The 11,735-nt window shown below is 44.6% G+C and overlaps 1 protein-coding gene across 2 annotated transcripts; it reads left to right on the forward strand.

The window, feature by feature from the left end:
- The first annotated feature begins 353 nt into the window (after window positions 1–353).
- srp54 (signal recognition particle 54) lies at window positions 354–11,313 on the forward strand. Of its 2 annotated transcripts, XM_062049493.1 has the most exons (17): window positions 354–483; window positions 1,650–1,685; window positions 1,744–1,842; window positions 1,906–1,997; window positions 2,060–2,144; window positions 2,206–2,310; window positions 2,371–2,437; window positions 2,493–2,550; window positions 5,534–5,684; window positions 5,753–5,901; window positions 5,958–6,058; window positions 6,175–6,261; window positions 9,759–9,832; window positions 10,153–10,261; window positions 10,394–10,564; window positions 11,009–11,104; window positions 11,166–11,313. In XM_062049493.1, the coding sequence occupies exons 3-17, from the start codon at window positions 1,765–1,767 to the stop codon at window positions 11,255–11,257; spliced, it is 1,515 nt and encodes a 504-aa protein (XP_061905477.1). In that variant the 5' UTR covers window positions 354–483; window positions 1,650–1,685; window positions 1,744–1,764; the 3' UTR covers window positions 11,258–11,313. The 2 variants fall into 2 exon arrangements, with proteins under 2 accessions (XP_061905477.1, XP_061905478.1); XM_062049494.1 differs by lacking the exon at window positions 1,650–1,685 and having other exon boundaries at window positions 430–483.
- Window positions 11,314–11,735: the final 422 nt, after the last annotated feature.

The following is an 11,735-nucleotide window of genomic DNA, read 5'->3' on the forward strand; positions in this document are numbered from 1 at the left end:
AGTATATATCTGTATCATGAATCAATTTAAGTGGACCCCGACTTAAACAAGTTGAAAAACTTATTCGGGTGTTACCATTTAGTGGTCAATTGTACGGAATATGTACTTCACTGTGCAACCTACTAATAAAAGTCTCAATCAATCAATCAATCAAACCATTTAGTGGTCAATTGTACGGAATATGTACTGAACTGTGCAATCTACTAATAAAAGTTTCAATCAATCAATCAATAAGCGCTGCATGCTACATACTACGTAGTATGTAGCATGCAGCGCTTATTGACTTATTGCTTATTGATTATTGACCGTACGGTGCTGAGCACTTTCGTGTCTGCCACCCGGAAGCAGAATACAACTTCCGGTGGATGAATTGTGCACTTTAAAATCTGCCACCCGGAAGCAAAATACGACTTCCGGTGAATGGATTGATGACGGCTAGATTTTATTAGCAACTGCGACTTGGGCTCAACTCGCTGAGATTCGGTGAGTGGAAACATTTTATATGCTTTAAATTGGCGTTAAATAATTAAAGATGCGTACCACTGTGTCTTTAATCACATCGCAGCAAACGACAGGCTAACCATGCTAATGTTAGCATGGTTAGCTGTTGTTTTGTTTACAAACTCTTTGAATCATTAACGTGTCAAACTTTACAGATTGATAGACTTGAGCGATTTATAGCGGTTATTAAGTGCCTGGAGGGCCAAGGTTTGATATTGTGTTGTAAATCGGTTCCACGTCAAAGTGGGATGGCTCAGGGTGGAGGACAGAGTAAAACAACTTGCACTGAGCCTAGTCTATAAAATAAGCTACACCTCCCTGATACCGAAGTACATGTCAAACTACTTCCATAACGTAAATGACCGCCATAACCACAACATCAGGGGGAGTTCCACAAACCACGTTAAACCCAGATTCCGATCTAACAAAGGTCTTAACTCATTCTCCTTCTATGCCACATCAATATGGAATGCACTCCCAACAGGTGTAAAAGAAAGTGCATCTCTATCCTCCTTCAAAAGCGCACTAAAAGAACACCTCCAGGCAACTACAACCCTAGACTAACACCATCCCCCCACCACATCCCAATTCCCCGGATTGTAAATAATCAAATGTATATACTTGTTCTTATGCTTTCTGAGCCCACTATGTTCTCCGCTCGCTGCACATGTCCTACCAAGTGAGACCTACACTGTTACAATGTCCATTTCTCAGATATCATTGTTGATGACTGAAGTATGCTAATAGCAACCCAACCTAACCCGCGTCCCAACCCCCTCCGCATGCCACCCCCCGGATTGTAAATAATGTAAATAATTAAATGTATATACTCTGATGATTAACTTGTGTGATGACTGTATTATGCTGATAGTATATATTTGTACCATGAATTGATTAATGTGGACCCCGACTTGAACAAGTTGAAAAACTTATTCGGGTGTTCCCATTTAGTTGTCAATTGTACGGAATATGTACTGTACTGTGAAATCTACTAATAAAAGTTTCAATCAATCAAAAAAAAAGTCAAGTGAAAAGAGTAGAGGTGCGTCACTGAGCATGCGCACTACATTGATCAGTACTGATAAGGCTATCGAACATTAAGCGTCACTGCTGTTGCCATGGTGACAAGTGTTGTATTATTCCAACAGGAAGTGACTCCAGGGGGGGGTCTGTACTGCCCACATGTGAGTTATTGACGTCCACAACTTCCAAACCGGACGTGCTGACATTTGTGCTCAACAGTGAAAGTTCTACGACATCATCATGGTCTTAGCGGATCTGGGTCGCAAGATCACCTCGGCGCTGAGGTCGCTCAGCAATGCCACCATCATCAATGAAGAGGTAGCGCCACACTTCTTCCTCAAGGGGGCGTGGTCTTGCCTAATAGGACCTTTTTTGCATCAGGTCCTCAACGCCATGTTGAAGGAGGTGTGCGCCGCCCTGCTGGAGGCCGACGTCAACATCAAGCTGGTCAAGCAGCTGAGGGAGAACGTCAAGTGAGTGCGCACCAAGACCACCAGAAACCTCGGACCGTGCAACGCTCTGCTTTTCCCCGCAGGGCAGCCATAGACCTGGAGGAGATGGCGTCGGGTCTGAACAAGAGGAGGATGATCCAGCACTCCGTCTTCAAGGAGCTGGTCAAGGTCTGACCTGGGAGCCAAAAGTCCTCCTCGAGTCCCACTTGTTGTTTTTCTCTCATCCTAGCTGGTGGATCCCGGCGTGAAGGCGTGGACCCCCGTCAAAGGAAAGAACAACGTCATCATGTTTGTGGGTCTGCAGGGCAGCGGCAAAACCACCACCTGCTCCAAGGTGAGCTCCGTCATCACAACCGTAACAACACCGTCATACTGATTGATGTCCGCCATGCAGCTGGCCTACTACTACCAGAGGAAAGGCTGGAAGACCTGCTTGATCTGCGCTGACACCTTCAGAGCAGGTACACCTCAGCAGGTAACACACACCTGGATGCTTGCTAACTATGCTTTCTGCAGGTGCCTTTGATCAGCTCAAACAGAACGCCACCAAGGCCAGGATCCCTTTCTATGGCAGGTACTGCCTTGAAGTTCCTGTCCTCTAGTCATGTGTGCTGCCTTCAGGTTCCTGTCCTCTAGTCATGTGTGCTGCCTTCAGGTTCCTGTCCTGTAGTCATTTGTGCTGCCTTCAAGTTTCTGTCCTCTAGTCATGTGTGCTGCCTTCAGGTTCCTGTCCTCTAGTCATGTGTGCTTCCTTCAGGTTCCTGTCCTGTAGTCATTTGTGCTGCCTTCAGGTTCCTGTCCTCTAGTCATGTGTGCTGCCTTCAGGTTCCTGCCCTTTAGTCATGTGTGCTGCGTTCAGGTTCCTGCCGTCTAGTCATAGGTGTTGCGTTCAGGTTCCTGCCCTCTAGTCATGTGTGCTGCGTTCAGGTTCCTGCCCTCTAGTCATGTGTGCTGCGTTCAGGTTACTGCCGTGTAGTCATAGGTGTTGCGTTCAGGTTCCTGACATTTAGTCATTTGTGTATATATAATGATGTTGATGTTGTGTACTAGTTACATGTAGATGTATATATGTTGATGTTGTGTATTAGTTACATGGAGATCTATATATTATATTGTGTATTAGTTACCTGTAGATGTATATATTATATTGTTGTGTTTTAGTTACATGTAGATGTATATATTATATTGTTGTGTATTAGTTACATGGAGATCTATATATTATATTGTTGTGTATTAGTTACATGTAGATGTATATATTATATTGTTGTGTTTTAGTTACATGTAGATGTATATATTATATTGTTGTGTATTAGTTACATGGAGATGTATATATTATATTGTTGTGTTTTAGTTACATGTAGATGTATATATTATATTGTTGTGTATTAGTTACATGGAGATCTATATATTATATTGTTGTGTATTAGTTACATGTAGATGTATATATTATATTGTTGTGTTTTAGTTACATGTAGATGTATATATTGTTGTGTATTAGTTACATGGAGATCTATATATTATATTGTTGTGTATTAGTTACATGTAGATGTATATATTATATTGTTGTGTTTTAGTTACATGTAGATGTATATATTGTATTAGTTACATGTAGATGTATATATTGTATTACCGGTAGTTACATGTAGATGTATATATTATATTGTTGTGTATTAGTTACATGGTGATGTATATATTATATTGTTGTGTATTAGTTACATGGTGATGTATATATGTTGATGTTGTGTACTAGTTACATGGTGATGTATATATGTTGTGTACTAGTTACACAGAGATGTATATATGTTGTGTACTAGTTACACAGAGATGTATATATGTCGTGTACTAGTTACACAGAGATGTATATATGTTGTGTACTAGTTACACGGAGATGTATATATGTTGTGTACTAGTTACACAGAGATGTATATATGTTGTGTACTAGTTACACAGAGATGTATATATGTTGTGTACTAGTTACACGGTGATGTATATATGGTGTGTACTAGTTACATGGTGATGTATATATGTTGTGTACTAGTTACATGGTGATGTATATATGTTGTGTACATGGTGATGTATATATGTTGTGTATTAGTTACATGGTTATGTTGTGTCCTAGTTACATGGTGATGTATATGTTGTGTACATGGTAGGGGTGTAACGGTACATGTATTTGTATTGAACCGTTTCGGTACGGGGGTTCCGGTTCGGTTCAGAGGTGAACCAAACAAGTTTCCACACGGACATATTAAGTAGCGTAACGCACGTTGTGTAAACAATGCACACCGAGGCACAACACACTATCGTAGCCCGTTAGCTGCTAGCTTGCCGTTAACGGGCTATGATAGACTGACCGTACGTCCTCTTTTCACCGGACATGTCCTCTTTTGCGGAGCTGTCAGGGCGGAGTTTCTTAAATGCCTCAAATGTCCGGCATTTTGAGTTAGGGTTGCGTGTATTTTCATTGTACGTTCAGGGTTAAGAAGGGGTTAAGAAGGGGTTAAAAACAAAACAAATTTTGCGTGCAGCAGCATTGGTGAGGGAGGGGCAGAGACAGAGAGAGCGAGAGCGGGAGAGTTATGGCACCAGGCTCTGCTTTTTATCCATAGATTTATCAGATGTAATTTTTTATTATCTGTTGCAGGGGTGTCAAAAGTGTGCCCCGGAGGCCATTTGCGGATCACAGCTAATGTTTTAAAGGCCAACGGCACATTCTAAAAATACTATTAAAATAAACAAAAACATAACAAAAGTGAAATAAAAAAGCTTAAAGGTTAAATGTAATTTAGAAAAAGTTACAATGTTGACTAATAAAACAAAGCTCTTTTTTTGGTCTTTCAAACAGTCATTGCTCAAAACATAATATTGAATCAAAATCAATGTTGTTATGAATTATTGACCTATCCAAGGTTCCGATTACTTCACATCAAATATTCCACTAAGAAAAATATTTTTGGTGGAAGATTTTGCAAATTTGGTAAATAAATAACCCCAAAATGTATATTTTGTTGTTTTCTTACTGTACTGAAAATTAACCGAACCGTGACTTCTAAATCGAGGTAGTACCGAACATGGTCATGTATATATGTTGTGTACATTGTGATGTATACATGTTGTGTACTAGTTACACAGAGATGTATATATGTTGTGTACTAGTTACATTGTGATGTATATATGTTGTGTACATTGTGATGTATAAATGTTGTGTACTAGTTACACAGAGATGTATATATGTTGTGTACTAGTTACATGGTGATGTATATATGTTGTGTACTAGTTACACGGAGATGTATATATGTTGTGTACTAGTTACACGGAGATGTATATATGTTGTGTACTAGTTACACGGAGATGTGTATATGTTGTGTACTAGTTACACGGAGATGTATATATGTTGTGTACTAGTTACACGGAGATGTATATATGTTGTGTACTAGTTACACGGAGATGTGTATATGTTGTGTACTAGTTACACGGAGATGTATATATGTTGTGTACTAGTTACATGGTGATGTATATATGTTGTGTACTAGTTACATGGTTATGTTGTGTACTAGTTACACGGAGATGGACCCAGTGGTGATTGCAGCAGAGGGGGTGGAGAAATTCAAAGGAGAGAACTTTGAGATCATCATCGTGGACACAAGTGGGAGACACAAACAGGAAGACTCTCTGTTTGAAGAGATGTTGCAAGTGTCCAATGCTGTGGTGAGTACTTGAACGCATCGTCCTCTGACTGGATTCTGCCTGGGATGACGCTGTAGGGGTTTCCATAGCAACCAGACAACATCGTCTATGTGATGGATGCCTCCATCGGTCAGGCCTGTGAATCGCAGGCCAAAGCCTTCAAAGACAAAGTGGACGTGGCGTCGGTCATCATCACCAAGCTAGACGGCCACGCCAAAGGAGGCGGAGCTTTGAGCGCGTAAGACTGCTCTCAGGTGGATGATGGCCATCCATCTGACCCGCCTTGTGTTTCAGGGTGGCGGCGACCAGGAGTCCCATTATCTTCATCGGAACAGGCGAGCACATCGATGACTTCGAGCCCTTCAAGACGCAGCCCTTCATCAGTAAACTTCTTGGTATGCCACCTGCTGGTCACCCCCTGCAAACACTTGACCTCACTTCCTCTTCCTGTCACACTGACACCTGCTGCTCACCCCTGCAAACACATGACCTCACTTCCTCTTTCTGTCAGGTATGGGCGACATCGAGGGCTTGATCGACCGAGTCAACGAGCTCAAGTTGGACGACAACGAGGAGCTGATTGACAAGTTGAAACATGGTGACACCTCCAACCTTATTTGATGATGCTAACTGTAAGTTAGTGCAGGTGATGATGCTAACTGTAAGTTAGTGCAGGTGATGATGCTAACTGTAAGTTAGTGCAGGTGATGATGCTAACTGTAAGTTAGTGCAGGTGATTGTGCTAACTGTAAGTTAGTGCAGGTGATTGTGCTAACTGTAAGTTAGTGCAGGTGATTGTGCTAACTGTAAGTTAGTGCAGGTGATGGTGGTAACTGTAAGTTAGTGCAGGTGATGGTGGTAACTGTAAGTTAGTGCAGGTGATGGTGGTAACTGTAAGCGAGTGCAGGTGATGGTGGTAACTGTTAGCGAGTGCAGGTGATGATGCTAACTGTAAGTTAGTGCAGGTGATGATGCTAACTGTAAGTTAGTGCAGGTGATGATGCTAACTGTAAGTTAGTGCAGGTGATGATGCTAACTGTCACATAGTGCAGGTGATGATGCTAACTGTCACATAGTGCAGGTGATGATGCAAGCTGTAAGCGAGTGCAGGTGATGGTGGTAACTAAGCGAGTGCAGGGGATGATGCTAACTGTAAACGAGTGCAGGTGATGGTGGTAACTAAGCGAGTGCAAGTGATGGTGCTAACTGTAAGCGAGTGCAAGTGATGTGGTAACTGTAAGCGAGTGCAAGTGATGTGGTAACTGTAAGCGAGTGCAGGTGATGGTGCTAACTGTAAGCGAGTGCAAGTGATGGTGCTAACTGTAAGCGAGTGCAAGTGATGGTGCTAACTGTAAGCGAGTGCAAGTGATGATGCTAACTGTAAGTGGGTGCAGGTGATGTGGTAACTGTAAGCCAGTGCAGGTGATGCTGCTAACGTAAGCGAGTGCAAGTGATGGTGGTAACTGTAAGTGAGTGCAAGTGATGGTGCTAACTGTAAGCGAGTGCAAGTGATGGTGCTAACTGTAAGCGAGTGCAAGTGATGGTGCTAACTGTAAGCGAGTACAAGTGATGGTGCTAACTGTAAGCGAGTACAAGTGATGGTGCTAACTGTAAGCGAGTGCAAGTGATGGTGGTAACTAAGCGAGTGCAAGTGATGGTGCTAACTGTAAGCGGGTGCAGGTGATGTTGCTAACTAAGCGAGTGCAAGTGATGTTGCTAACTAAGCGAGTGCAAGTGATGTTGCTAACTAAGCGAGTGCAAGTGATGGTGCTAACTAAGCGAGTGCAAGTGATGGTGGTAACTGTAAGCGAGTGCAAGTGATGGTGGTAACTGTAAGCGAGTGCAAGTGATGGTGCTAACTGTAAGCGAGTGCAAATGATGGTGATAACTGTAAGCGGGTGCAGGTGATGTTGCTAACTAAGCGAGTGAAAGTGATGGTGCTAACTAAGCGAGTGCAAGTGATGGCGGTAACTGTAAGCGAGTGCAAGTGATGGTGCTAACTGTAAGCGGGTGCAAGTGATGATGCTAACTGTAAGCGGGTGCAGGTGATATGGTAACTGTAAGCGAGTGCAAGTGATGATGCTAACTGTAAGCGGGTGAAGGTGATGTGGTAACTGTAAGCGAGTGCAGGTGATGGTGCTAACTAAGCGAGTGCAAGTGAGGGTGCTAACTGTAAGCGAGTGCAAGTGAGGGTGCTAACTGTAAGCGAGTGCAAGTGACGGTGCTAACTGTAAGCGAGTGCAGGTGACGATGCTAACTGTAAGCGAGTGCAAGTGATGGTGGTAACTGTAAGCGAGTGCAGGTGATGGTGCTAACTGTAAGCGAGTGCAAGTGATGGTGGTAACTGTAAGCGAGTGCAGGTGATGGTGCTAACTGTAAGCGAGTGCAGGTGATGGTGCTAACTGTAAGCGAGTGCAAGTGATGGTGGTAACTGTAAGCGAGTGCAGGTGATGGTGCTAACTGTAAGCGAGTGGAAGTGATGGTGCTAACTGTAGGCGAGTGCAAGTGATGGTGCTAACTGTAAGCGAGTGCAAGTGATGGTGCTAACTGTAAGCGAGTGCAAGTGATGGTGCTAACTGTAAGCGAGTGCAAGTGATGGTGCTAACTGTAAGCGAGTGCAAGTGATGGTGGTAACTGTAAGCGAGTGCAAGTTAGGGTGGTAACTGTAAGCGAGTGCAAGTGATGGTGCTAACTGTAAGCGAGTGCAAGTGATGGTGCTAACTGTAAGCGAGTGCAAGTGATGGTGCTAACTGTAAGCGAGTGCAAGTGATGGTGCTAACTGTAAGCGAGTGCAAGTGATGGTGCTAACTGTAAGCGAGTGCAAGTGATGGTGGTAACTGTAAGCGAGTGCAGGTGATGGTGGTAACTGTAAGCGAGTGCAAGTGATGGTGCTAACTGTAAGCGAGTGCAAGTGAGGGTGCTAACTATAAGCGAGTGCAAGTGACGGTGCTAACTGTAAGCGAGTGCAGGTGATGGTGGTAACTGTAAGCGAGTGCAGGTGATGGTGGTAACTGTAAGCGAGTGCAGGTGATGGTGCTAACTGTAAGCGAGTGCAAGTGATGGTGGTAACTGTAAGCGAGTGCAGGTGATGGTGCTAACTGTAAGCGAGTGCAAGTGATGGTGCTAACTGTAAGCGAGTGCAGGTGATGGTGCTAACTGTAAGCGAGTGCAAGTGATGGTGCTAACTGTAAGCGAGTGCAAGTGATGGTGGTAACTAAGCGAGTGCAAGTGATGGTGATAACTGTAAGCGGGTGCAGGTGATGTTGCTAACTAAGCGAGTGAAAGTGATGGTGCTAACTAAGCGAGTGCAAGTGATGGTGGTAACTGTAAGCGAGTGCAAGTGATGGTGCTAACTGTAAGCGGGTGCAAGTGATGATGCTAACTGTAAGCGGGTGCAAGTGATGATGCTAACTGTAAGCGGGTGCAAGTGATGATGCTAACTGTAAGCGGGTGAAGGTGATGTGGTAACTGTAAGCGAGTGCAGGTGATGGTGCTAACTAACCGAGTGCAAGTGAGGGTGCTAACTGTAAGCGAGTGCAAGTGAGGGTGCTAACTATAAGCGAGTGCAAGTGACGGTGCTAACTGTAAGCGAGTGCAGGTGACGGTGGTAACTGTAAGCGAGTGCAGGTGATGGTGGTAACTGTAAGCGAGTGCAGGTGATGGTGCTAACTATAAGCGAGTGCAAGTGATGGTGGTAACTGTAAGCGAGTGCAGGTGATGGTGCTAACTGTAAGCGAGTGCAAGTGATGGTGGTAACTGTAAGCCAGTGCAGGTGATGGTGCTAACTGTAAGCGAGTGCAAGTGATGGTGCTAACTGTAAGCGAGTGCAAGTGATGGTGCTAACTGTAAGCGAGTGCAAGTGATGGTGGTAACTGTAAGCCAGTGCAGGTGATGGTGCTAACTGTAAGCGAGTGCAAGTGATGGTGGTAACTGTAAGCCAGTGCAGGTGATGATGCTAACTGTAAGAGAGTGCAAGTGATGGTGGTAACTGTAAGCCAGTGCAGGTGATGATGCTAACTGTAAGCGAGTGCAGGTGATGATGCTAACTGTAAGAGAGTGCAAGTGATGGTGGTAACTGTAAGCTGTGATCCTCAGGACAGTTCACACTGAGAGACATGTATGAACAGTTCCAGAACATCATGAAGATGGGACCTTTTGGACAAATAATGGTAAACACTGTGTGACCTTTGAACTCTGCTGAAGCTTTAATTTTGTGTGTGTGTGTGTGTGTGTGTGTGTGTGTGTGTGTGTGTGTGTGTGTGTGTGTGTGTGTGTGTGTGTGTGTGTGTGTGTGTGTGTGTGTGTGTGTGTGTGTGTGTGTGTGTGTGTGTGTGTGTGTGTGTGTGTGTGTGTGTGTGTGTGTGTGTGTGTGTGTGTGTGTGTGTGTGTGTGTGTGTGTGTGTGTGTGTGTGTGTGTGTGTGTGTGTGTGTGTGTGTGTGTGTGTGTGTGTGTGTGTGTGTGTGTGTGTGTGTGTGTGTGTGTGTGTAGGGGATGATTCCAGGCTTTGGAACAGACTTTATGAGTAAAGGAAATGAGCAAGAATCAATGGCCAGACTAAAAAAACTCATGACTATCATGGACAGCATGAATGACCAAGGTAACACACACATGTACACACACACACACACACACACACACACACACACACACACACACACACACACACACACACACACACACACACACACTCACACACACACACGCCTGACAAGAGTGTGTGTGTGCCCAGAGTTGGACAGCAAGGACGGGGCCAAGTTGTTCAGCAAGCAGCCCAACAGAATCCAGCGTGTGTCACGAGGAGCGGGCGTGGCCACTCGAGATGTCCAAGAACTTTTGACCCAGTACACCAAGTTTGCTCAGATGGTGAAGAAGATGGGCGGGATCAAAGGCCTCTTCAAAGGTGACGTCTGCTGTCCATCATCTGCACACCTGCTGTTGACACACTAGTGTGTACCTTTGTGTGTGTGTGTATGTATGTGTGTGTGTGTGTTTGTGTGTGTGTATGTGTGTGTGTGTACATACGTGTGTGTGTGTACATACGTACGTATGTGTGTGTGTACGTACGTGTGTGTGTACGTGCGTACGTGTGTTTGTGTGTACATATGTGTGTGTACGTACATGTGTGCGCATATCTGTGTGTGGGTGTGTTTGTACGTGTGTAAATGTGCGTGTGTATACATGTGTGTACACGTGCGTGTTTGTGTGTGTATACACATGTGTAAACGTGGGTGTGTGTGTACCTGTGTGCGTACGTGTGTGTGTGTGTATACACGTGTGTACACGTGCGTGTTTGTGTGTATGCACGTGTGTAAACGTGCGTGTGCGTGCGTGTGTGTGTGTGCAGGAGGAGACATGTCCAAGAACGTCAACCCGTCTCAGATGGCCAAACTCAACCAGCAGATGGCCAAGATGATGGACCCGCGGGTGCTGCACCACATGGGTAAGTAAGACTCCGCCCCCAGGTCACATGACCCACAGGGACTGACCAGGTTGGTGTGCAGGTGGCATGGCGGGACTTCAGTCCATGATGCGGCAGTTCCAGCAGGGGGCAGCAGGGAACATGAAAGGCATGATGGGATTCAACAACATGTGACTTTTTTTTTCGCTCTCCTGATTGGAGCACACACCAAATAAAACTTTGTAACTCTACCATGGCATTGTCTGTCCAACAATACACACCCTGGCACACTGCGCCCCCTCTGGTGCTGTGTGGTACTGCAGGCATTGTCTGTCCAACAATACACACCCTGGCACACTGCGCCCCCTCTGGTGCTGTCTGGTACTATAGGCATTCTACTTCATCGATCACCAAGTTTCCATCCATCCATCCATCCATCAGGGACAAGTGGTAGACATTCACAATGTCTTATTATTAATGTTACATTTACAACCAATAATTTTCAGGATGACACCAAGTTTATTCATTAATAATCACTGTAATGTTTTATTATTAATGTTACATTTACAACCAATAATTTTTCATGACGACCCCACATTGACCCCGGTGGGCAACTGTGTGGGCCGGGACGTACCACCTCGTCTTGGGGGTGTAGCCTCTACCTAAAAAAAAA

The sequence above is a fragment of the Entelurus aequoreus genome, linkage group LG06 (assembly GCF_033978785.1).
Source record: "Entelurus aequoreus isolate RoL-2023_Sb linkage group LG06, RoL_Eaeq_v1.1, whole genome shotgun sequence".
Taxonomy (NCBI): Eukaryota; Metazoa; Chordata; class Actinopteri; order Syngnathiformes; family Syngnathidae; genus Entelurus; species Entelurus aequoreus.

Bases quoted from the DNA above. Each gene is read 5' to 3' on its own strand.
- srp54 (XM_062049493.1), top strand. From the start codon at position 1,765: ATGGTCTTAGCGGATCTGGGTCGCAAGATCACCTCGGCGCTGAGGTCG. The intron at 10,565-11,008 runs GTGACGTCTGCT...GTGTGTGTGCAG, and splicing joins GATCAAAGGCCTCTTCAAAG to GAGGAGACATGTCCAAGAAC. The intron at 11,105-11,165 runs GTAAGTAAGACT...GTTGGTGTGCAG, and splicing joins GCGGGTGCTGCACCACATGG to GTGGCATGGCGGGACTTCAG.